Raw genomic sequence first — 25,386 nt, 5'->3', positions numbered from 1 at the left:
CAAGAAATATGAGACTATGATCATATCTATTTTTTTCTCCTTAATATAATAATATTTTATTCGTAACTTTATTTTTTGATGAAAAGGGAAAATCAAATATGCATCTGTTACTGGAAATTTTGAATTTTTCTTCACTTTATTTTGAATTTGTTCTCACTTGATTTTGAATTCTTAAAATAAAAGCTAAGGTGGGAAATGAAGAATATAGAACATGATTCAAAGATATCAGCTCTGGGACCGCTTCTATATTAGCAACTACTACGAATTGATTCAGTTCATATAACATATCCTTTTAAATAAGAAAACCAAAATCAACTTTTTGATCATATATTAAAGTCAAGACCCTTGAACTTATCTTATTCTTCACGGAATCTCCATGAGAGTGTACAAAACACTCATCAATTCGTGCAAAAATGACTAATACATTGTTTGATGCATCTTTTCGAATCGAATCAAGGATTGTTTGGCTTTCTCATAGATTATATATTTGGAAAAAAAAGACGATATACAAATCTTTTATTCATTTTCCTTGACGAATCTATCTGTAATGAATCACTGGTGCGTTAGAACTCGGATCCCACACACCTCCTTCTCTCACATACTCCATATACCTAGCAAACTCTGGTTTCGCCGTTGCTAAACTCTTCTTCTTCGCCGTATTCTTCTTCTTTCTTTGAAAATGAACGTCAAAGAAACTAAACAAAGGATGAACAGAACCACCGGTTGGTTTCGCTGTCGGTGTCTTCTTCACTTCTTGAACCGGGTTTCTTGAATGACCATAAACACTAGCCGGAACGCTAGAGACCCTCTTCAGTCTCGCTTCTTCATCGCCGAGCTTTTCGTAGCCACCATGGATTTTCCTTGTGCTCATGGCTCTAAACATGGTGTGATGTGGTGTGGAAAAAAAGTGGAGTTCCTTTGTTTGTGTTTTAGGTGAGTTCTTGAAACTTTCTTCGTGATGGTGTTGATTTAAGTAGTAGGACAAGTTTGCTTTGTGATATGAAAAGGAAAATAGTAGATCTGTTTGACTTTTATTTTAATTATTGTTGTGTGTATGAGATCTCCAACTAACTAAATTAAATTTTTGTATATGTAATTAATAAAGCATGTGTTAGTGTTACACCCACATGATGTATACATCTTCTTGTTCGTCCCTATTAAATCGCCGGTCAAATGTGTGTTTATGCTGACTATTACGTCTACATCTTTTAGACAAATCAAATGGACAATGGCTTTAGAGTTTAGACTAATCTTCTTTGTCTGATCCATATCTAACAATATATTAATCATGGAAAAATCTAAATTTGGGGTAAAAGTAAGCAGAATAGATCTATTCTAGAATGCTAAATCTGCTCCTTACGATGGTTTAACATCAGACTGTTATCATGCATGTACATGATTATGAATCAGATTTTTCAAACAAAATCAACTTTCTATTCAGACAGAAAAAAAAAAGTATGAATCAGAATTTTAAAACAGCCATTTGAAGGATAAAAAACGCTAGAAGGAGGGGTCGAACCTCCGACCTTGTGGTTAACAGCCACACGCTCTAACCAACTGAGCTATTCCAGCTAATTGTACTAACCATACTTGTGCATTAAATTATTAATTACACACGTTTTTCCCTCTTTATTTGAAGGTCCAATTTTATCACTTTGTTCAACCACAAATTAAGTAAAAGAAAAAAATAATCCCAGATACAATATAAAACAATCAAAACATACAAGATTCCACAGATTTATACTCAAGATTTTGAATAATTTGAAGGGCAAAAATTATATATAAAAGCAAAACAGGATTGTAAAAATTTATTTCACTTTTATCAGATCATCAAACTATTCACTAATGTTACTATTGTTTCTCTTCATTGCTTGCTTGTTATTATGCATCCAAACCTTAAAAACTTGTCTCCTCAGATTCACCATCCTACAAAACTTATCAATCTCTTCTTCATCTTTCTTCTGCATCCTCCACCCTAATCTCTCTGCAAATTCCTTCATCTTCTCCTTTTGTTCTTCATTGATCTTTGTCCTCACTCTCTTCTTCTTCCTCATCATCATCATCATCAAACTTTTCCCATCAACGTTTTGGTTACGATGACTCAGAATCTTCTTCATATCCTCGCTTGAAGATGAAGTCCTCCGTCCAATCTCACCCGTTGGATGCATTACACGTGGCTTGTACGAGCTGTTACTGCTGTAAAACGCCGGAGTTATCATCAGCTGATGATCTTGTTTACTGTTCCTGTGTCCGTACACTTCTTTCCGGTGGAAGCTCCGGTGACAGTTACAGGCGGCGCATTTTAAAGCACCGAGTGTACCTTCTTCTCCGCCGGCCATGAACTCGCAGCATCCGTCCACCACGTGTCCTCCGGTTGAGGCCGCGTGGTTCTTCTGACATTCCCGGTACTTAGCTCCTTGGTCGACACGTGTCTTTGGTTTTTGGTTTTCTTTCTTGATCGGGAATAAAGCCATGGATGGATCTGATTCGGGTTTGGCTTCTGGTTCCGGATCCGTATGTGGCTTTACTTCTGTTGAGATCATTGTTGTGGTTGTAATTGCATTGCATTTTCCTCCAAGCTCCATTGTGAATCTGACCCAAAACAACAAAACTTTGTTAAATATTAATACTTATAAATCATTCAATAATGCATGCAAAAATCTCTCCTTTAATAATTAATAGACGACTTTTGGACTCACCTTAGGGATTATAGAGATGCTGCTTATTGTTAGAGGGGAGGAGTAGTGGAAGATGAGATTGATATTGATGATGAAGAAGAAGGAGAAATAGAAATTAAGGATGATGATGACGTATGTGTGTTTGTTTCCTATCACCCATCAAGTTTTATTTCACATGAGAATCCAACAAAAATATTGATTTTAAAAACACAAACCTACTAGAGAGAGAGAGTGTGTGTGTATGTGTGGTGGTGCCTCTTAATTTCGAGACATTGTCATATGTTTGTTATCTTTCACCACCTGCACCTTTGGTCCATCTCCCATTATTGCATTTATCTCTCTTTCTCTCTATTTTCTTTTATGATGATTATTGATGGTGTTACTAATTAATGTATGTCTGCAAAAAAACCTAGCTTAGTCAAACTATTACCTACTAAGTACAGACTTGAGGAGTGGAGAGAGAGAGATAAATGAGAGGAAAGTTATGGGATTATTTTAAATTAGTTAAATGGGTTAGTTTTCAAAACTTTTTTCTAATGTAAGTTAAAATTATGTCTTATGTATTGTTAGTTATAAATTTTTAGGACTATGATTTTAAGTTCTAACATATCATAAAATAGATTAAAACTTCGAACAACAATGTTTGTCAATCCTTTATGCTGTCATAATAATAGTAGGAGTATCTTTATTTATCGATCTCCACAAATTCTTTGATCAGATTTATTGTGATAATCAATGAGAAAATAATACTCTTACTATCATTATGAGAGGTATTTATGGTTTGCATGGAGTTAGAAGTTAACTACTATAGCTTCAATTTCCCATACAAATGGAATTAGGGTTTCTAATAGAGTTGTTTAATGAAATAAGCTTTAACAATCAGAGTTTAATGATAGTCTTGAAAGAGAAGACATGATAAATTATTTTTCTGGTGGGGAGGGTTGAAGAATTAAAAGTGTGAAAGAATGAAAAGCTGGTCCACATAAGCACAACAAAACCTGCACTTTTATTTATCTCCACATGCCTCATGTCTCATTTTTCAGATTCTTTGTTTCCCACAGCTGTGTAGCACTTTTATGATCATCTTCATTTCTTACCAAATATTGAAATCAATCAACGGGAATAGATTAGCCATATACTAAACTTTTATTAAGAGGTTTGAATGTTACGCGTGACATCTTAGACTTTTAAATTCGTCTCTCTGAATAAGAGTAATTTCTTCCTATAACTATTTTAAGTTAAAAGAAAGCAAGGGTTGATTTCACATCTGTCTTGGCAAAATCAGATCCAAGCTATCTACCACTTGATCAATTGGGCCGGATGAGACATTGGGCCAAGCCCAGTACAAGACAGAAACAAAAGACTTGGTAAATAAGCCATGCTTCTCAATATCCAAGTCAAATGAAACCCCATACATGATACATGTTTACAACAGTCACAGAAATATAATCCGTGGAATACAGTTAAAATACAAGAAGGATTTTTCTTACGTGCTCCATAATTTACAGACACAAAATAACTCAGATTACCAGCAAGTGAAACTTGGAAAGGAAGTGATGGGCATGGAAAAGCTTCTTCGTCACAGGATCATATTAACTGCCCGATTACTGAAATGATTGATTGCAACAAATCACACTTCAACGATAACTACCAGATATAGAAGCTTCAGTGATAAAGTATCGTCATGTTACTTACTAGGATTGATACTATTGCTAGATAAACAAGATACATCAAGAAAAGATAAATACTTTATGATTCTTGTTTTAAGATTTGGGAGATTTCTACTTCTAGAAAGCATTCCAAACAAAAACCAATCCAGAGAACTTAATGTCAAACAAATGTTATACTCCTATCCTTTCTAATCATGTAACTGTTCAAATTTCCAAGTCAAGCATGAAATATTCTATAAAGAATCAAGTTTGTCTATGTAACATAACAATTCTAGTTACTATCAACCTAAAAAGAGAGGTATTGTTAAACTATTACCAGGCAGGTGCTATTTGGTCTTACGAGACTCGATTAGTCTCCACATGTACCATGAACCAACAGACCTATAAGGACGCCATTTCTCACAAAGCTGCTCCATTTGCAATGGACCTGGAAGATTTTTCAAACCATAAAGATCTTTCACACCTTTCCTCACACCAAGATCTCCCACAGGCAACACATCAGGTCTATGCAACGAGAAGATCATAAACATATGAACAGTCCACACTCCAATTCCTTTAACCAAAGTTAACCTATCAATCAACTCTTCATCACTCATTTTCAGAATCAATTCATCAGAAAGCACACCGTTGTTGTATTTATCAGCTAGATCGTGGAGGTAACTAGCTTTTCTCCCGGAGACACCGATCTTACGAAGATCAACGGCGGAGAGTGAGATCACAGATTCAGGAACAACACCTGCTTCTCCACCGTTGAATAGAGAGATGAATCGATCGTAGATACATTTCGCTGCTTTCGTCGCGAGTTGTTGGTATAGGATTGATCTCGCTAAGGAGAGAAACGGAGTATTACTTGAGTCGAACAGTGGAGGATCGTTGTGCGTTGTGATTAATGCTCCGAGAAGTTCATCGGAGCTTTGTAAGTGACGTAGAGCGATATCAACAGTCGATTTTGTTGATAGAGGAGGAGACGCGGTGATAATGATCCTCGGCGACGGATCTGACGAAACTTTCCTGATTTTACGAGGACGAAATCTGATTCTAGAAGATGAACCAGAGACCTCTGAAACAGTGAGATTACCGGCGGAGATTAAAGAATCCGGCGGTAACGAAGATTGATTCACGGCGGTTAGGGTTTTACGGAGAGACATGACGACGGCCGAGTTTGTTAATTGTTAGTAATTGCAGAAATTCGAAATTTTATCACTCGCGACGATATTCTTCATTGGGCCTTAATGAAAATCGATAAGCCCATAATAAAAGCCCTGTTACAGTAAAAAAAATATGATCCAACATGTTAAGTACAACAAAACAGTTATTTCTTTGTCGACGCCTGAATTGAAAAAAAATAACGTATATTTTATATGATCGTGCAGAGAGAGATGGATTAAAAAGCTGGTTACTAGTACAAAACATGTTGCAGAATCGGTTCAGTAATAAAAAATCGGAAAAAGTAAGTAATTAAAAAGGAAGAAAAACAATATTCTTGAGAGCACATATTGACACGAACAAAAGGTCAAGAAGAGAGGAGTGAGTAAAGGACAAAACGACGGTCAAAATATAAAGGAGGAAGAAGCAGAGCATAATACGACAAATATATGTTCATTAAATCACTACAATGCTCTCTGATCCAAAACTGAAAACACAACAGTACCAAAACCCACATTGGTACGATCAGAATCTAATCTCTCCCCAATTCGACGATCAGATTTCAATCTTCACTACCAAACACCCTAATTTTTATTTTATTTTCTCTATTTTTTATTAACCAATAGTAAGAATATTATTATTATTAAAGTCTCAGTTGTGAAATTCAGGGACTCAGGTGGAACTGAAACTTCTCCGTTCAACTCTAAACTATATACATTAAAAGAGTTATATCCTATGTCTATATTTTTGGTCTGTGTGTTTTCTCTTATGCACATCTTTCATTTTTTGTTTTTCTTTCTAATGTTTTGATTACATCTGTAATGTTTTATGACGATCACTGTGTAATCAATAGAAGAATCTAACTATAGTGTTTATTTTATAGACTAGAGAAGAGAAGATTTCCATAAAAAGAAGGTTATATTTTTAAAATAAATATTAGAAAATGATTTTAAAAATTGACCAGAACGGTACTTTATAGATAAACCATAAGTTAGACCGTCACTATCAATAAACATCAACATCGTCTCTCGATATACACTTCTATTTTTTTCAGAAATATTTTCTTGGTTTTTTTTTAATTAGACATAATTAAACCACATGGAAATTTTAAGAGAATCTAACGTCGTTTTCTATTCTCCTTTCATCTGGTAAAGTCATGGACAAGACTTGCCCTATCCGCTACATTAAGCCTCCAAGAAAGGAACGGAACACCGCCGTGAGCACCGTCGGATTCAACGTTGTTTGCTACTCCACTGCCGTAATCATCCATGAACCTGATCTCATTTGCCGGATAATTACACGGAACCCTCTGCGTCGAGTGGTGATGAGCCCACGGAGTACCATTATTATTGTTGTTATTAGTGGCAGCATGGTAATTATTGTAGCCAGAGTTGTGATGCCCGTACTGGTCGGTTTGAACCGGTGCAGCTCCGACGACGGTGTTTCCTGTAGCCGCAGTAGTTCTTCTCTCTTCCTTCTTGAAACGAATGCCGCATGCGTTGCATAGGGACTGCAAATTCCAAAACCATCCATATCATCATTAGCCATCAATATATCTTATATTTAATGTTCGTTCAATACATAAATCTCTATATAGTGATGAAAATATTCGAAAAGAAAATAAATTAATGTCTTTTATTGAAATATCTGTTTTAAAACTTATATTCAAGTAAATTTACTGAACCATCAAAATCATTATTTAATGTTTCTTTCAATAAATTAAACTATAGAGAAAGGGATTTATTGGTTTTAGTGAAAAAACAGATAGGCAAATATTCAAAACAAAGGGATGAACTGTCTTTTTGGTTATTGTAAATCTTCATTTCATGTGTTGATTAAAAGAAGTTGCATTTTAATAAAAATTAAAATAAATAAGTCACCTTAGGGCCTCTAGGACCATTCCTCCATAGTGGAGTAGAAGTAGTGTCACAGTTGGCACAGCGTCTAGCGAGAAGAGAGTCACCTCCGCCACCGCCTCCTCCGCCACCACCACCACCGGAACAACCGCGACTTGGCTTGTTAGCGGAGAAAGAAGGAACGTTATTGTACGGTGCCGTTTTGGAGTTGTTGTTTTTGGTGTGAATCAAGTCCCAAAAGTTGGAGATGCAAGAAGAAGCACCAGATGAAGTAGAGCGTCTACGTTTCTCATCTTCCTCACAAAGCCTCGTAGAAGGAGTTCCAAGAGAGAGAGTGCAGTCAACGAGGGAGGAAGAGTGATGATAGTCCTCACCGTTCTGCTCGAAAACGCCACCGTTTTGCATGGAGAAGACCATCGAGTAAGAACCGGCGTTGGAGTTGTTGTTGTTGTTGTAGCAGCAGCTTTGGCTATGGTGGTGGAACATTCCACAAGAATGACAATATTGCCCCTGCGTTGAAGTAGTGTACGGAGTCTGCATCATCGCTCTTACACACTTCTCTCTCTCTCTACTGGTTTGAAAACCCTAAGTGTAAAATTAAGAGAAGCTAAAGAAAATATGAAGAGATAAGTTCAGTTTGCAGGTTTCACGTTGGAGTGAAGTGTAGAATGGAGAAGAAGGTCTCACACCTATATATAGAATCAGAAATGTATATGTACGCTTATATGCAGGTTTATATTAATACGAATAGTATTTAAAATCAATAGAATATGTGGGGACGCAGCTTTTTACGAAGTAATATTAATATATCATTTACTCAAATGGGTTTTCCTTGCTTTTTTATGTTTTATTAATTACAAAATACGATGAACGATGATACAGTATCAAGTTTCTTTAGGCAGCCAAGTTAACAAGTTAAAAGATATTTTAATCACAGTTTATTTTTTCTAATTACATAACACATGCTTGGTCTACATAGAGTCTGTGTCACTGTGTGATTGTTTTGAATAATTCAACTAAAATATCCCTATTTCAAGTACGTTATGGAGTTGATTAGCTTTTAGATAAGGATGCTAATATATGAAAATGTACCGTACATTATGAAAATGTCAGTAGTAAATAAAACAAAATATGATGGGAAGTAAAATAACAAAAAGTCGAAACTATGTAGAAAAACTGATCTTGGTTTAAAAAGCGAAGGGTTTGCTAGTTGTTGGACACAAAACTTTCAATCTAAAGATGAATAGGCTCGGTAACATATGCTAAAACAAAATCATTCATTGCTAGCTTCCAAATATCATAGATTGAAGTTTGGTTTAAGTAGATATGGTAAATCTTATTGTGATGGTGAAAAACATACGACTTTTGGACCATCAAGCACACAACTCTTATTAATTCGTTATTTCTTTTTGAAGCAATTATTATGTCACTCACACACGAATGTTTACTTTACTAGAACTATGATATTGTATGAAAAAATTGAAATTATCGATTTTGTGGAGGAAATTTAACAGAAAATAAAAAACGTAGAAGAAGAAGAAGGAGAGAGTGTGATGCGATGTTGATGGTCATTGAAGAAGGGTGGTCAAAATTTAGCCCACGTGACAAGGGGGAGAGAAGAGGAAGAAGAGTACAGTCATCACTGCAAAAATCTCCGATCACGAGGCTCATATTTTTATTTTTATTTGTTCTCTTTCAATATAATGCTATAAAACCTCTGTCTCTTTCCGTATCTCTGCCCTAAAACCCTGAATCTCACGCGCTCCTGCTCAGTTGCGCGTGGCCTCGTCCTTTACTTCTCCACATCGCAATCACACGTTCGATATCTGCTCAGCCTCATGTGGTTAATGATGATCCATGATGATGTAAGTAAAATGACTTAGATTTGGTTATTAGATTTCTTCAAAACTTGCAGCTAGCTAGAGTCTACTCTACTCTTGTCGTCAACGAATACTAGTCTTCGTCCCTATACAGAATTATTTTATTTTTTTGGGATTACGTATGTTAAATGCTTTAACTACTGTTACTAATAAAACCCTATTTTTATTGAAAACATGGACTCTCGATTGGTTGAAAAAGAGCTTACGCTAGGGGATATAATGCATTGGCCGATCTAATTTTTTTTTTTGCCGAACACTATTTTTTGAAAATTTTGTAATCAAACAAATAAAAGAAAGAAAGTGTATATTCAAAAAAAAAAAAAATTAAAAGAAAACTGTTGAAATAGTATATGTTTGTACGTTATAAAAACCGATCAAGAAAAAGATGACGGTTGTCCAAAAAAAAAAGGACCAAGATGCTGAAATCACAATTCATGTACTGATAACTAACACTTCACAGGGACGCGGTTAACCGAGTGCTTTGATATCTTGTAGTTGTAGATAATGTCTTGTTTTTCTATATCATTCTCTCCAATTTACTTAAATGCATATTGGGCATGTGATCAAGATGATTAGTTGCTCTTTTGTTTTCTTCTGTATAGGTCTCGTTCCAATTTCATCGGATGTTCCGATGGAACGATTAATTACTCTTCTATTGATGTTTATATCGGCTATTTGGACTAACAACCTATTTTATGGCAAATTTAAAAACATAAGAGAGTTGCTATATCAACACTAACCTTAGTTGACTCACATATCTTTTTCTAGTTCGCATTATTAGTCTCCCTACATAACCAACAATCTACAATGAGAATATCAACGCGATATTGATGTGTCAACCTTATATTTCATTAACACACAAAAAGCATTTTCTTGATTGCCATTTGTTCGAAAACATATATTTCTTCATATATGTGTATTTAAGATTGGTTGGTTCGACCTTCAAAATAATTTAGTCATGAAATCGTCTTAGTTTTACGTTTACTTACATTATTTTGTTTCTAATACTCTAGATGGTTTACCTAATGTCTACACAAAACATTTTTTTATAATTACATTCAGACTACAAGAGAGTATTATATTGTAGAGTATTTTACATGAATTTTTATATAATGTATTCGATCAAAATTTCGGTTTACTAGCTAAACAAAAACAAACGAGGCGGTGTTACTTATCGTAATATGCTGTATAATGGATTATATTTAATCAGAGATAAATTAAACATCTTCAGTATTCTCATGTAAAAATAGAAAAAAAAAATCCTCAATTAGTCTCACTAGAATCACTCATAGTCGTCGTATGGCTGAATAACGTATCGAAAACCATGAGAATCCAATTCTTATTGGGGTTTTTAATAAAGAGAAACGAATTTGGAATCATAATGATATGAGAATATCCAAGAAGATTTGGAAGAGGTTTAGAGTAACAAGAAAAATACTGCATGAAAAGAAAAGCTAATAGATTAGATTGTGAAGAACCCAAAAGATAAAGGGAAGAATCCCCTCTATTCAAGTGAAGTACCTTCCTACAATCATCAAAGCAACATACCCCCAATTAACCAATGCATACACATGTATGAGCTATACTCTTCTTTCTTTTAAAAATATTTATTCCACTTTTCATGTTTTCTTAGCTTAGCAAGAGAGAGATTCTGCTCTTGAATCTTGATGGGTCAAAGAAGGACTCTCTAAAAAGGAAAGGTCAAAGAACTAATAATACTCCCCATAAATTTGATCTTGAACTAGTGAAAAGAAACAAAGGAAAAGCTATTGGACCCACCTCTTAAATCATTATACCTAATAGTAATACCACATGATAACTTTTTTTTGTTCTCTATCGCCAAATTATAATGATATGGTACACATATATGTTTCCATGGATAATCACGGGGTTTTATAGTTCATCGAAATAGATATGTTATTTGTATATATGCTGGCAAAACAAAACATGCAATTGAGTTTCAAAAATATAACAAATCATGGTCAGTCAATAGCTGATTATTTTTGCATTCCAATACTTCATCGTTTTGTAGTATTATGTAGCTGATTATGTAGTCATCATACCTGAAAAAAAATCCTTGAAATATATATATGAAAAGTTATTGGTTATAACATTTCATTAACAGTAACATAATTTAAATATAAAATACTATATATATATATATATATATTGAATTGGTAAATCATTTAGCACAATTAATTATTTAACTATAAAAAATGGGATAAAATAGGAACTGTATGTAATTTATGACTATTTAAGAAACAATAATTTATATCTTTTTGTTATTATCAATAAACTTACAAATATCAACGTTTTGACCCAAAAAGAAAAATGATCCAAAGACTCAAATCTCAATCTTATTTTGTTTTGTTGAGTAATCCGGACGAATCTGCTTAGTGCTTAGTCTTATACATATGTATCATTGTCGAACACACATATGATAAATATCATACTAAACACTCGGACCTGAAAAGCGAGACCTATCCAATAAACTTTCAAATGACGATGCAGTTGATCAACACATACATGAAAATGGTAGCTATTTTGTTACTACGCTATCTCATTGTTTCTCAAGTTTTTTTAAAATTATGTTAAAGTTGTTTCGCAATCGCAAGTTACCTATCAATTCCTTGCAATTTTTTTTTTGAAAATAGATATACTATTAAAAAGGTGAAAATCAGATCGTCTTGAGATTGCCGAAACTTAGTTCGACTAATGGGACGACCACCACTTTCCAAAAGATGCTCTGTCGAACGTTTATATTTATACAATTTATAACTCTTAATTATTGTACGTAATCTATATTTATAGTAATTTGATAAACTCGAAACATAAAACCGTGATTACCCCGAGACACAAAGCGTTACGCTTCGCCACTACATGCAAAGCTACTACTAAATATCACACACGCGACCCAACCACCCGTGACTAATACGCTCCCATCGACCCACACGTTCTAAAACTCTCACGAGCTATAATGGCGCGTGGTTGTTTAGTGATTTGAATAAACCAAACATTTCTCTAATGCCCATAAACTAACTACGTAATTAACTACGGTACAAGATCGGCTTTCTGTAATTATTCACCGGGATTTGCTTTTACAGTGAAATTTAAATCGTTTTTAATCTATTTTAAATTCAAATATCGCAAAATATTTCACAATCTTAAAAAATGTCACTTCCGACGAGTATATACATGTATACTACTAACTAGTTCATATGCAAATATTGAGATGTTTTAAGTATCTTGACGTTTGTGTGGACAAGAGTATTTTAGTAGTCCAAAAAGGAAAAACCAAACGGCTATACGCAAAACAAAAAGAAGACCGGCTCGTAGTCCAGAACGAGAGCAATAAAACTACACGATGTTTGATGGGATGATGCAAATGCAAATGATGATGATGTTGGCTTCGGTGGATTCGGTGGGAACCACAACGTTCCCCAAAAAAGTGTCGCGAGTTCCAAGACAGAGATCGTGTTTTTTGGTGACGACGTTTACTTGAATTAATCCGTTTGTCGTTAATCAGGGTCGCCACGTGGACAGAAGCCCGCGAGATTTAATTCTCCGCATGCATGCATGTTAAAGCGATCTAATGATATGTCATTAAACAACAACTAATTTATTCTTAACTGTTTAATTAAAATAGAATATAGTAGTATGTGTGTTGGTTTAGGAGTCGTCTTGGTCACATTAATTAAAATATTCGGGACATTCCTCAAAAGTTACAAAACACGACTGGAATGTTTTCTCATCTCTGCCCTTTTGATGGATTCTGCTTTCTCTTTATTTTTTTCATTTTTTTTGTTTGAAAATTCTGTTTGTATGGTAGCCTTCATAAAAAATGTAAAAAATCATTATAGGGGCTAACTAAGAATGCTTTCTGCTTTTCAAATTATATCATAAACACTAGAAAATGTGAAAAATATAAATATCAATTTAGAACTGTTATACACATTCAAAAATAATGTGAAAATAGTGATGTCTATACAGAGGTAGTTAGTCTCTAGATTAGTAATAGTTTTCACACAAAATGTAAGGAATAATTTTAAACTTATTGAGTTTCAATGCGTTTAGTATTTTAGATTGAATCAGAGTCTATGGCAAAATTTAATGTATAACCACTTTAAAATAAGTTTTTATTTGTTGCAATTAAATAACAACAATTATAAGAGTACAAATTCCAGCTGTCATATGTTAAGACTTTTTTTTTTGTCTACGTCTCCTGTAAATTCATGTTGTCCTCTCGAAAGCGTCTCTTCACATTTCCTAAAGATGCGTATGTTATGAACTGTTTTGTATATTTTTAAAACACTTCAGCTACAGTTTTTGCATTCGGTCAACTAGTATACATATGGTTGACTGTAGTATACTTGTAGCTCCAATTTTGCTTTTCTAAAACAATTTAGAAACACAAATTATCTTAACATTGATCAAATATAAAAATTTTGGTGTTAGTAAGACTTTACTCTAGTTGGATATGAATTTGCACTTCAAACATTTTCAAATGTAATATATACATTTAAATGATTTGTGTAATGGATGAAATAATCACATAAATCAAAGGAGATAAATATAGGAAAATGCAAAAAAGAAGAGAAACAAATGTGGGAGTGGTCCAACGTAAGTGAAAAGGGCAAAAGTGGAAAAAGAAAAATTGTTGGACCAACTAGAGGAATGCCCCAAGATTGGGAGAGGTATCAATCATGATATAACAAAAAAACATAAGTTATGCATATATAAATACGATCAAAGGTGGTCACTTTTGGTCCATGGTACATCTTTGCTAGCTTGACCAATTCTTCTAGGGCACAAATGTATATTGGATTTGTATCATCTTTATCCAACAAGTTTCTTTCTTTATATATGTGTTTCGCTCTTAACGTTTCCCAATTAAATAACTCCACTTTGAATCTTCCACTTATATTCTTTTGTCTTCAACACAACACAACATTTCCAACTTTTTTCTTGTTCTTGTTGCCCATTAGCTTTTAGTGCATAAAGAGGGAAACATTCCATCTTAATTCGGATAATCGTCGATTTTCTCTAAATAGAAAATTATTATAACTACTTTAAACTTCAAATATTTCGATATCCACTCTCAAAATGGCCAAACAATTAACCTAGATGTTTCCTATTCGCATTATCCTCACAATTCATCGTATAATCTCTACTATGTAAACAACTAGTCTATTGGTGTTTTTTAAAAGAGCAATTAAACGTGTACATTTACCATTGGTTAGGCAATAGCCACTAGAAACTTTGAAATCACATAAAACCAATTTTATTTTTGCGTATATAAAACCCACATAGGTATCTATCAATCTATTGGGTACTAAAAAAGGTCAAAAAGCTGGTACTGGAAAATGCAGAGATGGATCATAAGAATTTCAAAAGGTAAAATGATAATTGGATATGAATTGGCACTTCAAACATTTTCGAATCTTCAGTCTTCTCCCATCGAATTCCGTTTTGACTCTTTTCACAACGCAACGCACGCCGTTCGGCGTTTTCGTACTTCCTATATTTTACCTTGTAGCTCCCTATACTTTCTATTCTAGTTTTATTACTCCACAACAAAATCTGAATTTGGACATCATTTATCATTTATAGATCTTAACTTCTCGTCGTTTTTGTTACATTCTCAAAAATAGCAAGCAGTTCCGTCCGTTACCCAATTACAATTCACAGGCCCACGTTAGACTACTGAGCCCATCCACGCAACATTCCACGCTCATTAAACAAACATGTTTGGATCAAGACTTGGATAAGCTTTTGTTACATGTTCTCTGACTTATTCAGGCAAGTTTTTTCGAAGCTAACGGCCACGCCACCCGGAAACAGACTTGGGGACAAGTGAAATCGAATTTGAGGCAGCTTCTAATCTGCACAATGCCGAAAGTGCAACTGTTTATTTCCACACCACAAATGCAGAAAACAGTAGACTGATTGAGAGAGAAGGATTAGGGAACTACTTTGATATTTCTTCAACAGCCTTCATGACTTCAGCAGAACTAGTTTCCAGTACTTGTCCTCCAAATACAATCTCATCTAACACCGCGTGCATCTGCAATGAAGGAAAGAAAGAAGAAGGCATAAAGCTATATTATTGACACGCTTTTGTTTCATGTAGCTATCTAAAAGATCCAACCAATCTGCAGCAGCAAATTCTGAAAATAATATCAACTACACTGCAGGACAAACTGTTCTGTGTAATAAGATTACCTTGCTGTAGTTGAACACAATGTCGAGTTCGCAGACATTGCTGAAGCATTTGTCCAGTGTTTCAACAAGAACTGCCAATGCAAGAAACTAACTTTAAATCATCATACAATGAGAATACATTTTCAAAGCGTTAAGCAAAAAGAATTTACGAGCAGAGGAATAGACAATGATTCATATGTAACATCAGTCGATGGCATGCTAAGTCAGTCTCTGTATTCACAAAAACGAAGAACTAATTTGATCTAAGAGAATCTCTACTCTCGACTGAACCCAATACCAATCCAAAAATACTCAACACCCAGTTCTCTTTTAAACACATCCTATGCAGACCAGCTGAGCTCGCACACCACTCATATGCATTTGTACTAGATTCACGGCAACAAGCTTTAATAAAAGAGCCAAGACACTGCACAAACTCTACTATTCAAGACTCTGATTCCAAATTCCCTCTTTCTATATATAGTCAAGCTAAACGGTTAAAGATGTTCAAAACAAGCTACATCTATGAAACTTTTCTCATTCCAAAGCACAAAAATTGAAAATGGAAAAAGGTTTTACACCATGCCATTTCAGATTATATTGCAATCTAAGAACCATAGTGATTAAAAACGGACCTTGAATGAGATCAAGCATAGCAAGCTCATTTTCTGAACCATCAAATACAAGAACAAAATAGAGTGTAGCATAATGCTTGTATACAAGCCGCGAGTCCTGCAAACACACTAAATAATAAGTGTCCAAAGCAACGTTTTTTTTTGTTAAACTAAGTATTGTGGTTATATAGCATAAACAATGAAGACGCCATTACCGGTCCAAACAATGATTCGATCTCCAGAAAATTGCTTACGTTCTCAGGTCTACTGCACAATACTGTAAATTATAAACAAAACAAAAAAACAAAATTTCAGCTCAAGTTTCACGATCGACCCAGATCTTAGCGATACAGATTATGAAATTGTTAGGTATCGTAAGATGCAGAAAGTGATTGAGAACCTGAAAACACGCCGCGAATAAGCTCCTGCTGCTTCTCCACAGGCTGAAATCCAAAAAAAACAAAATCAAAAACCCAATTTTACAAAATCGGTCACTTTGATCGAAGAAACCGAAATTGAAAAACATATCTCAACAAGCATCGTACCAAGTAATCGTAGAATTTAGCTAGACGTGGTTTGCCTTGTGTGTTCATCATCATCACTGCCTTAATCATCTTCCACCTCTCCTCTCTTTCTTTCTTCGTCTCTCTCGCTGACAAACTCTGAATCTCACATTTTCAAACCCTCTCTCTATCTTAGAGGCTTCTTCAATTACATTTGATGACGTCATCACCAATAACAACCCTCCACGTGTAACCAAATTTGAGTGCCCTAATAAATAGTAGCGGGGCCGTCGTGAGGATTGGTCACAATCAATGGCTCTCCGAGAAGACGACGACGATGTTAACATCGGAGAAAAAGTAGTCGACGTAGAATCGGAGCTTCAGAAGTACCGGATCAATTCGATCGAATCAACGGTTGTGATTCGTCAGTTACCGACACAAGGCATTGCCTTCAAGCTCTGGATACCTGCAACAACTCTCGTCACGCTTTTAGATAACTACCGTCGTGACCCAAACATTAGTCCTCTCAATCGCACCTTCTCGAGTTTTCAATCCGACGGTTCAGATTCTTCTTCTCCGATTAACATCGTCGAGCTCGGATCTGGAACGGGAATCGTCGGTATCGCAGCGGCTGCGACACTAGGTGCTAATGTCACGGTGACGGATCTCCCAAACGTAATCGAGAATCTCAAATTCAACGCCGACGCAAACGCTCAAGTCGTGGCTAAGTTCGGTGGGAAAGTCCACGTGGCGTCTCTTCGTTGGGGCGAAATCGATGACGTGGAAAGTTTGGGTCAAAACGTTGACTTGATTCTAGCGTCTGACGTGGTTTATCACGTTCATCTTTATGAACCTCTCCTCAAAACGCTGCGTTTTCTGCTCTTAGAAGGATCATCCGAGAGAGTGTTTCTTATGGCTCACCTCAAGAGATGGAAGAAAGAATCGATTTTTTTCAAGAAAGCTCGGAGATTCTTCGATGTTGATGTTATACATTGTGATGATCCTCAAGAAGGTGCTAGAATCGGAGTTGTAGTTTACCGTTTTGCACCGAAAAATCAAAACCTTTAAGAAGATTTTGTCAAATGTTGATAAATGAAATTTGCTTCTTTGTTAAATAAGAAACACTTTATGAGAAACATTTAATTATGTACACTTTATAAATGTTGGAGCTTCGAACCCGTGACCTTGTAAGCAGAGCACTTCTGATTAAAATACAGAGAACGAAGACTGAGGAAAGAGAGAAGAAAATGACTCTGGGACTGATAAACGCGAATCCAGTGGTGCAAGCTAAGAAGGAAGGGCTTGTTCGTAGAGAAGATCAATATAGAGATGATGGTGTTGATCCTCTTGAAATATATGATATCCTTTTTCTATTTTGAGATCAATTTTGTTTTGGATTTTGTTCTTTTTGGGGGGTTTAATGTATATTTTTGGAATCTTTGACGAAAATGGACAAAGTATGTAAGAGATATAAGAGATCCAGAACACCCTTATACTTTGGAGCAGCTAAGGGTTGTCTCTGAAGAATCTGTTACTGTCGATGACAAGCTCGATCGCATCCTGTGAGTTTATATTAAACATCATTCTTTGTTGAATCGATTTTTAGAGACTATCAGAAGAAAGTTCCAATTTTTATCTCTGTATTGGTAACTAATGTTGAGGCCTCTTTTTGTGGTTACTTGCATGATCTTTAACAATAAGCTGGTTTGGGTTATGTGATGAACTCAGGATAACGTTTACACCGACGATTCAGCATTGTAGTATGGCAAATATAATTGGTCTGTGTCTGAGAGCTAAGCTTAAAGAATGTTTGCAACTTCATTACAAGGTCATCTTGCTTTTAAAAAACTCTTTTCTGATTAAGACAAATACTCAAGATCACTTGTTAGTTGTTACATATGTGTGATTGCTTCTGTTTTGTTTTACTTATGTTTAGGTTGATATCAGAGTGTCTCCGGGTTCTCACGCTGATGAAGTTTCAGGTGAGGAAGTCTTATGTTTACTAGACCATCTCTTCGCAATGGTTTAAGTTCATATATGCTTTCTATAAACCTTAACTAATATAGAGATTGCAAATTGAATGGATGATTTGTGTAAATTATAAACATTGCTCTTGTCCTTGGTTTGATAGATTTTAGTTTCTAATTAACATCACTGCAAAATCTGGTTTTCTATATTTGTATTTTTGGGAAAGTTGATGTCTTAAGCTCTGAACTTTAATACTCATTGGGATCATTTTTGTATTGCAGTTAACAAACAACTGAATGATAAAGAAAGAGTGGTGGCTGCATTGGAGAATCCTAATCTCCGTCAGCTCGTGGATGAGTGTATCTACTCCGATGAGATATGATCACATCATTTACTTCTACTCTCTTGTACAGGCTTCATATCATGGGTTTATATAATGCCTTAGAGAGCGCTCTTTAATCTCAGAATACAAATTAAGGGTGTGTTCAAATGTTGTATTCTACTTGATAATGATACAGAATCTCAGAATACACATTTTAAGGGTCTTCTACTTCTCCTTCTTCTTCAAAGTTCAACTGCTGCAATGTTTTAGCATCAGCAAAAGTTAGTAAATCAAATTCTTTTAATTGTATAGTATTTCTGTTGAAGTTCACTCTTTCGATAAGAACGCTAGGTACCATCAGTTTCACCAAAACTCTAAAAATCAACTTGAGATATGAAAACTTGCCTTTGACTGCTCCTTCACCATGGTAACAGGATAAATTTTATTAAGATCTCTGATGAACATTAATTTCCTGCTAATAGGCCTCTTGACTGTGTTCAACTCCTGCTTGATAAACCATAAAATTGGGAAGTGAAAATGGGAAGAACTTGTGCTCAAATGGAGTTAGACAATGACATTTGTATCAATATAATCGAACAGCAGATGTTTTAGAGATTTTTTTCTTGTTTCTAACTTTTCTATATAAGCTTTAAAATGTTTTTGTTTTAAAATAAGCATAATACTACTTCACTTGCAGAACCAAGCAACCAACCATAATAAGTATAAACTCATTATTTAAAATACTTAACATGCTAATGGAGATATAAATATAGTACATATAGTTCTACAATTTAAAACTACTAATGCCAATATAGTGTGGTCAACAATGAACCAAATCTTGATGTTGTACAAACTTCTTTGTAAAGTTGTTAACAAAACAGGCAATGTACAAGGCAAACTCTTCCGACCATAGATTTTCTATTCTGACATAAATATCAATGTCTTGTCTACATTAATCATACATATCCCTGTCTTCGTCATGTAGATTTTGTTTTATATCACTGAGGCTACTTTGGTGGTTGGGGGTAAAAACATTCAGTTGGCCGTTTGTTTATGTGGCAATATAATATCTTGTTTTTAATCAACGAGTTAGTTTGACTTAACCATTGGTTAGTCTAATTGTTTGTCATCTAAAGAATGAGTACAACATTTGTTAGGTTAACTCTCTCAAATGAATTCTTATACAAATTGTAACATGCATAGAGATAACTCACAAAAGGGTTTGATAGAAAGAAGAAGAAATGAATGACTTTGAAAGCATGATTGATTTTGATACATTCATATATATCTTAAATTATATTATTGTTCTGTCCCAACAAATTTTCAAAGCATGATTGAGGCATTTTAAATCATCATTATATATACATACAAAAAAATAATAAATTTTGGGCCACCATATCTTTGTTATCCGCATTAAAACCATAATTGGTTGAAGATTTTTATAGTGTTTTTTTTAAAAAATACTCTAACCAAAGATTAGTTAGAATCATTATGTATTCACAAATAAGAAGTTTATAAAGCAAAATTTGGAGGGAGTTTATTAACAAATGAGTGCGACTTTGCCTCTTTTCAATGCCCAATTTCTTGAGATTCTGGCTGTTCTGCATCCAAATATTAAACAATCAATTCCTTTTATAAAAAGCAAAAGACAGAAATATTTATTATTAAGCTAAAGAATTGATCAAAAAACTCGATTCACTTTTCTCAAAAACCCGAATATAATCTCATTCCCAATAGCTTCCACTTCCATCGAGAGATTTTCTTTCTTTGTTTTTTTCTGTGATTTTCTCCAATGGCTAACTCCAAGAAGCAAGCATGGTGAAGAAGAACAAAACACTCATTTTTTTCAATAGTAATGTTTTCATATTCAAATACTTATAAAATCTTTATCTCTTGTGTAGGTTTTTTTATACCACAGGCTTACCAAGTGACATAGAAATCGAAGTTGATGATATAACATTTCATCTTCATAAGGTCTCATCTTCTTCTCTGTTTTTTTTTCTTCTTTCAGAGTTTACTCTTAAAAACTAAAACTGATATGTTGATCATTCTTTCTTCAGTTTCCTCTAATGTCAAAAAGCAAAAAACTTCACCAACTAATAACAGAGCAAGAACAGAGTAAAGTTTATTCTCACATCAAGCTCGAGAATTTTCCAGGAGGTTCAGAGATTTTCGAGATGGTGATAAAGATAAGCTACGGTTTCAAAGTCGACATCTCTGTTTCCACAGCTGTTCCACTCCGTTGCGCCGCCGAGTATCTAGAAATGACGGAAGAGTACTCACCGGAGAATCTCATTTCAAAAACAGAGAAGTTTCTTTCAGAGTTCGTCTTCACTAACGTACAAGAATCCATCAAAGCGTTGAAAGCTTGTGAATCAGTCTCGTCTTTAGCTGAATCACTCTGTATAACGGAACAGTGTATAGACTCCATCGTCTTCCAAGCTTCCTCAACCGATCCGTCGTCGTTTTACGGTTGGCCAATAAACAACGGAGGTATATTCACCGTTGACCGGAAGAAACAGAGCAAAGATTCGAAAACAGAGCTTTGGTTCGAAGATCTAACGGAGTTGAGTTTTCCAATCTTCAGACGTGTGATCTTATCCATGAAGTCGAGTGTCCTGAGTCCTGAGATTGTAGAGAGATCTCTACTTACTTACGCGAAGAAACACATTCCAGGAATCTCGCGTTCATCGTCAGCATCTTCATCTTCTTCTTCTTCTTCCACCACCATAGCTTCCGAGAATCAACAAAGAGAATTATTAGAGACGATAACTTCAGATCTTCCATTAACTGCGACGACTACGAGATCTCTCTTCGGTTTGTTACGAGCCGCGATCATTCTCAACGCCTCCGAGAATTGCAGGAAGTTTCTAGAGAAAAAAATCGGATCGAATCTTGAGAAAGCTACGCTTGATGATCTTCTCATTCCAAGTTACTCGTATCTCAACGAAACGTTATACGATATTGATTTGGTGGAGAGACTCTTACGTCGTTTTCTCGAAAACGTCGCCGTGTCGTCGTCGTCATTGACGGTGGTTGGGAGATTGATCGACGGAGTTCTCGGTGAAATTGCATCGGACGCTAATCTTAAACCGGAACAGTTTTATAATCTGGCGGTTTTGCTTCCGGTTCAAGCACGGGTTTACGATGATGGACTATACAGAGCCGTCGATATATATTTCAAGGTAATTAATTATAAAAATTTATAAAATTGTCTATGGTTTGGTGCTGCCCAGGGTCGAACTGGAGACCTTTTGCGTGTAAGGCAAACGTGATAACCACTACACCACAGCACCTGATGATTGAGTTGTGATTTTTGTTTTTATAGACTCATTCATGGATATTGGAGGAAGAGAAGGAGAAGATTTGTAGCGTGATGGATTGTAGAAAACTGACTGTTGAAGGATGCACACACGCGGCACAAAACGAGCGTTTACCACTACGAGCCGTCGTACAAGTTCTGTTTTTGGAGCAGCTACAGCTCCGGCAAGTAATCACTGGGACTTTACTGACGGAGGAAGACGGTGATAAAACGGTGGTGGACTTGGGTAGATGGAAGGAAGCGGTGAAGGAGAATCAGGTGCTTCGTTTGGATATGGATACGATGAGGACACGAGTGAACCAGCTAGAGAAAGAATGCTTGTACTTGAAGAAAGTGATCGCGAAGATCGACAAAGAAAGTTTGTTGAAGGCGAAGCATGGGGCGGGGAAATGGTCAATCGGGAAGAAGTTCGGATGCAAATTTTCGGCTCAAGTTTGTGATTCACAGGAGGCAACGATGGTCGATAGAAGATCACGACGTTTTCTTAGTTAGTACATAAATCAGAATCATCTTGTGCTTCTAAAAATTGTATTTTTACTTCTTCTGTATATCTTAAAGAAAAAGATTGATACTTTAGATTGAATGGAACTCTAAAACACACCCTGATGGACTTGTTATTCAGAGAATCATAGTATAATGATTTAGAGATTATGAATGTAAATTTGTAAGATGCTTTAAAGTGGTGCAAGTAGAGTATAAAACCATCTTCATCAATAGTTTATCACTAAGAAACTGTTCAATATAAAAATAAAATATATTTAAAAAGTATGAGAGAAAGCAGAAAAAGTCTCTCAAGTGAAAAATTATGAGAAACTAATAAAAGCATGTGTATATCAATTATTGGTTAAATTTTATTTTATAATTAAAAATTTAATTATAAAACTAATATTTATTAAAATACTTTCTTTTTTTAAAAAAATTCAGAGGAATAATATCATGTTCATTGTTAATCATATAGTTTATTAATTTATTTCGATTTTTCCCTTGGAATAATATCATTGTTTGTACTTTGTAGTAGAAAAAATTAACAAAATATTTCAATAATGTTGTCATCAAAAACTGATTTATTTTTTTTAAATTATAATATTCGGCTATTGTTTTTTAGTTTATTTATTTATTTGACCTTTTGTTTTTTTTCTCCGATTATCTGAAATAATTGAGGTTGGGTAACAGAACAAAACGCGCAAATCAAAGGACTAGGTCAACCGAATAATTGTTTTTGCCTGCCACATGGCGGTTTAATTTTCACTTCAATACTATATTATTCAACCAGATAACGACACGTCACTAATCACAATCGGTTTGCGGCGATAAACCAGGAACGATTGAAGAGAAGAAAAAAAAAAAACAAATTTGGGAAAGAAGCAGAAGTGTGACAAGACGATTCTGGATTCTGGATACAGCTGGAAGAGAATTAAAAGAAAAAGAAAAACACTTCCAACGAAGAAGATCGATTTGCTTCGAGTCTCTGAAAGAAGAAGAAAAAATAATGGGGCGTATGGATTATCTAGCGATGAAGACCGACGACGTCGATACGGTGGCGTTAGTCAATTCCGATATGGAAGAGCTCAAGGTCGCTGCGAAGAAACTGTTTAGCGATGTTTCGAAGCTTGGTGGATTAGGCTTCGGTGTTTCTTTTCTCAAATTCCTCGCTTCTTTCGCTGCCATGTGAGTTTTTCAAGTCGCCATCTCTGATTTCGTGTCTCGTCGATTTATTTTGAATTTGATTTGATTTTCTCGTGGGTTTTTCGATAAGTCGACTACTGTGTAATCTCGTACATGTTGAATTCGAAAAAATCTGTTTATTTCTGTTAATTTGTTGACATTTGCAGTAACCCTATTGTTTCTAGCAATAGCATCTCTGATTGGTTGAAACTATAGAATTGATCAGTGATCAGTGAGCACAAACATGATAAGGGTGTGAGAGTGTCTTTGTTTCTTTTACTCAATTTAGAAAAGCTTTCTGGTTATTCATGGTTTCCTACTTTCCTTAACGTTTTTGTTTTGGTATTTTTGATGCAGTTACTTGTTAATTTTGGATCGTACCAATTGGAAAACCAAGATGCTTACATCACTCCTAATACCATACATCTTCCTTAGCCTTCCTAGTGTCATTTTCAACTTTCTCAGGTAACAATCTTTTCTTGTCAAAAGACACAACTATTCTTAAAACTGTAGTCTATATACTGGACTGGTGTAAGTGGCATTTTTCGATTTTTGTTATCAGTGGAGATGTTGGGAAATGGATTGCTTTCGTTGCGGTTGTTCTCAGACTTTTCTTCCCTAAGCATTTCCCAGGTGATGACATCTTCATATCATTCTTGATTTGTATCTTTGTATTGTTGTCATACAATCGCTGAAGATGTCTCGAGAATCTTTAAAATGCTTTGAGGCAAATCTATACTAACATTCAAGTCAGTGTAATTGCTGAAACAAAATTAAAGTCTCACACTTTTGTTATTGTGGTTTTCAAAATGTGCAGATTGGCTTGAGATGCCAGGTTCTCTGATCCTGCTACTGGTAGTTTCTCCACACTTCCTTGCTCACCATATACGTGGAACCTGGATAGGCACTGTAATCAGCCTTTTCATTGGATGTTACCTTCTTCAAGAACATATTCGAGCATCGGGTGGATTCAGGAACTCATTCACACAGCCCCGTGGAGTATCAAACACTTTAGGGATCATTCTTCTTTTGGTCTACCCTGTCTGGGCTCTAATCGTCCGTGTCATGTAATCCACATTCCTCTTTCATCGACAAGTTGTTTCTTGCTCGGCTGCTCCAATAAACTGCGTGAAACATCGAGCAGAGCAAGTCTCTATGGTGTTCCTTTCTTCTGATTATGTTGCATACCCAAATACTACCTCAAGCTCAATCAATGTTCTATGTATAAAAAAATCTCATTTTTCAACTATTTGTTTGTCCTACTATAAGAAAAAGTTCTTTATTGAATGATTGTAAAAAAAAAACTAGCCTTCATGAGTTCATGTTGTTTGCCTAGTGTTGAAAAATTACTCGTGACTTCCGTTTCGAGTATTCACATTCGCAATACGTGGCGTTTTCAATAGGAAGAAAACTACACGCTGTTTGAATTTTATAACTAGACTTCATGTCGTCTAAAAGTAGGGGGGCGGCTTAAAACCCTAACCCTAGTTTGGCTGACTCCTTATAAATACTTCTCTCTCCGCCGTATATAATCTTAAGTCATCTCTGATCTCCGAGTGCA

General features: G+C 35.2%; 9 protein-coding genes and 2 non-coding genes across 14 annotated transcripts; 4 read left to right on the top strand and 7 right to left on the bottom strand.

The window, feature by feature from the left end:
• Positions 1-193: 193 nt before the first annotated feature.
• Positions 194-1,223, bottom strand: AT3G50900 (uncharacterized protein). Its single transcript, NM_114950.3, has one exon. The coding sequence runs from the start codon at positions 881-883 to the stop codon at positions 539-541; it is 345 nt and encodes a 114-aa protein (NP_566940.1). The 5' UTR covers positions 884-1,223; the 3' UTR covers positions 194-538.
• Positions 1,224-1,498: 275 nt separating this feature from the next.
• AT3G50895 lies at positions 1,499-1,572 on the bottom strand. Its single transcript has one exon. It is a non-coding gene; the product is annotated as a tRNA-Asn (tRNA).
• Positions 1,573-1,618: 46 nt separating this feature from the next.
• On the bottom strand, positions 1,619-2,991 carry HB28 (homeobox protein 28). Its single transcript, NM_114949.2, has 2 exons — positions 2,700-2,991; positions 1,619-2,592 (listed from the first exon to the last, which is right to left on the bottom strand). The coding sequence occupies exon 2, from the start codon at positions 2,583-2,585 to the stop codon at positions 1,836-1,838; it is 750 nt and encodes a 249-aa protein (NP_190658.1). The 5' UTR covers positions 2,586-2,592; positions 2,700-2,991; the 3' UTR covers positions 1,619-1,835.
• Positions 2,992-3,910: 919 nt separating this feature from the next.
• AT3G50880 (DNA glycosylase superfamily protein) lies at positions 3,911-5,695 on the bottom strand. The gene is made up of 2 exons (NM_114948.4): positions 4,665-5,695; positions 3,911-4,285 (listed from the first exon to the last, which is right to left on the bottom strand). Exon 1 carries the CDS (start codon positions 5,494-5,496, stop codon positions 4,675-4,677), a length of 822 nt encoding a protein of 273 aa, NP_190657.1. The 5' UTR covers positions 5,497-5,695; the 3' UTR covers positions 3,911-4,285; positions 4,665-4,674.
• A 701-nt stretch (positions 5,696-6,396) lies between these two features.
• Positions 6,397-8,058, bottom strand: MNP (GATA type zinc finger transcription factor family protein). Its single transcript, NM_114947.3, has 2 exons — positions 7,375-8,058; positions 6,397-7,004 (listed from the first exon to the last, which is right to left on the bottom strand). Exons 1-2 carry the CDS (start codon positions 7,891-7,893, stop codon positions 6,636-6,638), a joined length of 888 nt encoding a protein of 295 aa, NP_566939.1. The 5' UTR covers positions 7,894-8,058; the 3' UTR covers positions 6,397-6,635.
• Positions 8,059-14,807: 6,749 nt separating this feature from the next.
• Positions 14,808-17,008, bottom strand: AT3G50860 (Clathrin adaptor complex small chain family protein). Of its 2 annotated transcripts, NM_114946.2 has the most exons (7): positions 16,591-17,008; positions 16,446-16,488; positions 16,261-16,322; positions 16,067-16,163; positions 15,453-15,523; positions 15,203-15,294; positions 14,808-15,112 (listed from the first exon to the last, which is right to left on the bottom strand). In NM_114946.2, exons 1-7 carry the CDS (start codon positions 16,657-16,659, stop codon positions 15,046-15,048), a joined length of 501 nt encoding a protein of 166 aa, NP_190655.2. In that variant the 5' UTR covers positions 16,660-17,008; the 3' UTR covers positions 14,808-15,045. The 2 variants fall into 2 exon arrangements, with proteins under 2 accessions (NP_190655.2, NP_001327312.1); NM_001339486.1 differs by having other exon boundaries at positions 14,808-15,294.
• Positions 16,853-17,663, top strand: AT3G50850 (Putative methyltransferase family protein). The gene has a single exon (NM_114945.3). It carries the CDS (start codon positions 16,861-16,863, stop codon positions 17,614-17,616), a length of 756 nt encoding a protein of 251 aa, NP_190654.1. The 5' UTR covers positions 16,853-16,860; the 3' UTR covers positions 17,617-17,663.
• A 132-nt stretch (positions 17,664-17,795) lies between these two features.
• On the top strand, positions 17,796-19,075 carry AT3G50845 (MIP18 family protein (DUF59); the record flags this gene model as incomplete). The annotated part of the gene is made up of 5 exons (NM_001084798.1): positions 17,796-17,909; positions 18,007-18,110; positions 18,277-18,376; positions 18,485-18,530; positions 18,798-19,075. 5 exons carry the CDS (start codon positions 17,796-17,798, stop codon positions 18,896-18,898), a joined length of 465 nt encoding a protein of 154 aa, NP_001078267.1. The 3' UTR covers positions 18,899-19,075.
• Positions 19,076-20,324: 1,249 nt separating this feature from the next.
• Positions 20,325-22,876, top strand: AT3G50840 (Phototropic-responsive NPH3 family protein). 3 transcript variants are annotated; one of them, NM_114944.6, is made up of 4 exons: positions 20,325-20,656; positions 20,740-20,812; positions 20,899-22,023; positions 22,167-22,854. In NM_114944.6, the coding sequence occupies exons 1-4, from the start codon at positions 20,631-20,633 to the stop codon at positions 22,650-22,652; spliced, it is 1,710 nt and encodes a 569-aa protein (NP_190653.2). In that variant the 5' UTR covers positions 20,325-20,630; the 3' UTR covers positions 22,653-22,854. The 3 variants fall into 3 exon arrangements, with proteins under 3 accessions (NP_190653.2, NP_001327409.1, NP_001327410.1); NM_001339485.1 differs by having other exon boundaries at positions 20,358-20,656; positions 20,740-22,023; positions 22,167-22,830; NM_001339484.1 differs by lacking the exon at positions 20,325-20,656 and having other exon boundaries at positions 20,704-20,812; positions 22,167-22,876.
• AT3G50835 lies at positions 22,062-22,134 on the bottom strand. Its single transcript has one exon. It is a non-coding gene; the product is annotated as a tRNA-Val (tRNA).
• Positions 22,877-23,417: 541 nt separating the features above from the next.
• Positions 23,418-25,266, top strand: COR413-PM2 (cold-regulated 413-plasma membrane 2). Its single transcript, NM_114943.5, has 4 exons — positions 23,418-23,828; positions 24,183-24,290; positions 24,388-24,458; positions 24,643-25,266. Exons 1-4 carry the CDS (start codon positions 23,650-23,652, stop codon positions 24,894-24,896), a joined length of 612 nt encoding a protein of 203 aa, NP_190652.1. The 5' UTR covers positions 23,418-23,649; the 3' UTR covers positions 24,897-25,266.
• Positions 25,267-25,386: the final 120 nt, after the last annotated feature.

Source organism: Arabidopsis thaliana, chromosome 3, assembly GCF_000001735.4.
Source record: "Arabidopsis thaliana chromosome 3, partial sequence".
NCBI lineage: Eukaryota > Viridiplantae > Streptophyta > Magnoliopsida > Brassicales > Brassicaceae > Arabidopsis > Arabidopsis thaliana.
Note: the sequence above shows the minus strand (reverse complement) of the source record. Positions and strands in the feature narration are given on the sequence as shown.

Coding starts and splice junctions, on each gene's coding strand:
- AT3G50840 (NM_114944.6), top strand. CDS start 20,631: ATGGCTAACTCCAAGAAGCAAGCATG. Junction 20,657..20,739: donor AACTCCAAGAAGCAAGCATG/GTGAAGAAGAAC, acceptor TCTCTTGTGTAG/GTTTTTTTATACCACAGGCT. Junction 22,024..22,166: donor CCGTCGATATATATTTCAAG/GTAATTAATTAT, acceptor TTGTTTTTATAG/ACTCATTCATGGATATTGGA.
- AT3G50900 (NM_114950.3), bottom strand. CDS start 883: ATGTTTAGAGCCATGAGCACAAGGAAAATCCATGGTGGCTACGAAAAG.
- AT3G50850 (NM_114945.3), top strand. CDS start 16,861: ATGGCTCTCCGAGAAGACGACGACGATGTTAACATCGGAGAAAAAGTA.
- HB28 (NM_114949.2), bottom strand. CDS start 2,585: ATGGAGCTTGGAGGAAAATGCAATGCAATTACAACCACAACAATGATC.
- AT3G50880 (NM_114948.4), bottom strand. CDS start 5,496: ATGTCTCTCCGTAAAACCCTAACCGCCGTGAATCAATCTTCGTTACCG.
- AT3G50860 (NM_114946.2), bottom strand. CDS start 16,659: ATGATTAAGGCAGTGATGATGATGAACACACAAGGCAAACCACGTCTA. Junction 16,489..16,590: donor CTAAATTCTACGATTACTTG/GTACGATGCTTG, acceptor TTTGGATTTCAG/CCTGTGGAGAAGCAGCAGGA. Junction 16,323..16,445: donor TATTCGCGGCGTGTTTTCAG/GTTCTCAATCAC, acceptor TATAATTTACAG/TATTGTGCAGTAGACCTGAG.
- MNP (NM_114947.3), bottom strand. CDS start 7,893: ATGATGCAGACTCCGTACACTACTTCAACGCAGGGGCAATATTGTCAT. Junction 7,005..7,374: donor ATGGTCCTAGAGGCCCTAAG/GTGACTTATTTA, acceptor TGGAATTTGCAG/TCCCTATGCAACGCATGCGG.
- COR413-PM2 (NM_114943.5), top strand. CDS start 23,650: ATGGGGCGTATGGATTATCTAGCGATGAAGACCGACGACGTCGATACG. Junction 23,829..24,182: donor CTCGCTTCTTTCGCTGCCAT/GTGAGTTTTTCA, acceptor TTTTTGATGCAG/TTACTTGTTAATTTTGGATC. Junction 24,459..24,642: donor CTTCCCTAAGCATTTCCCAG/GTGATGACATCT, acceptor CAAAATGTGCAG/ATTGGCTTGAGATGCCAGGT.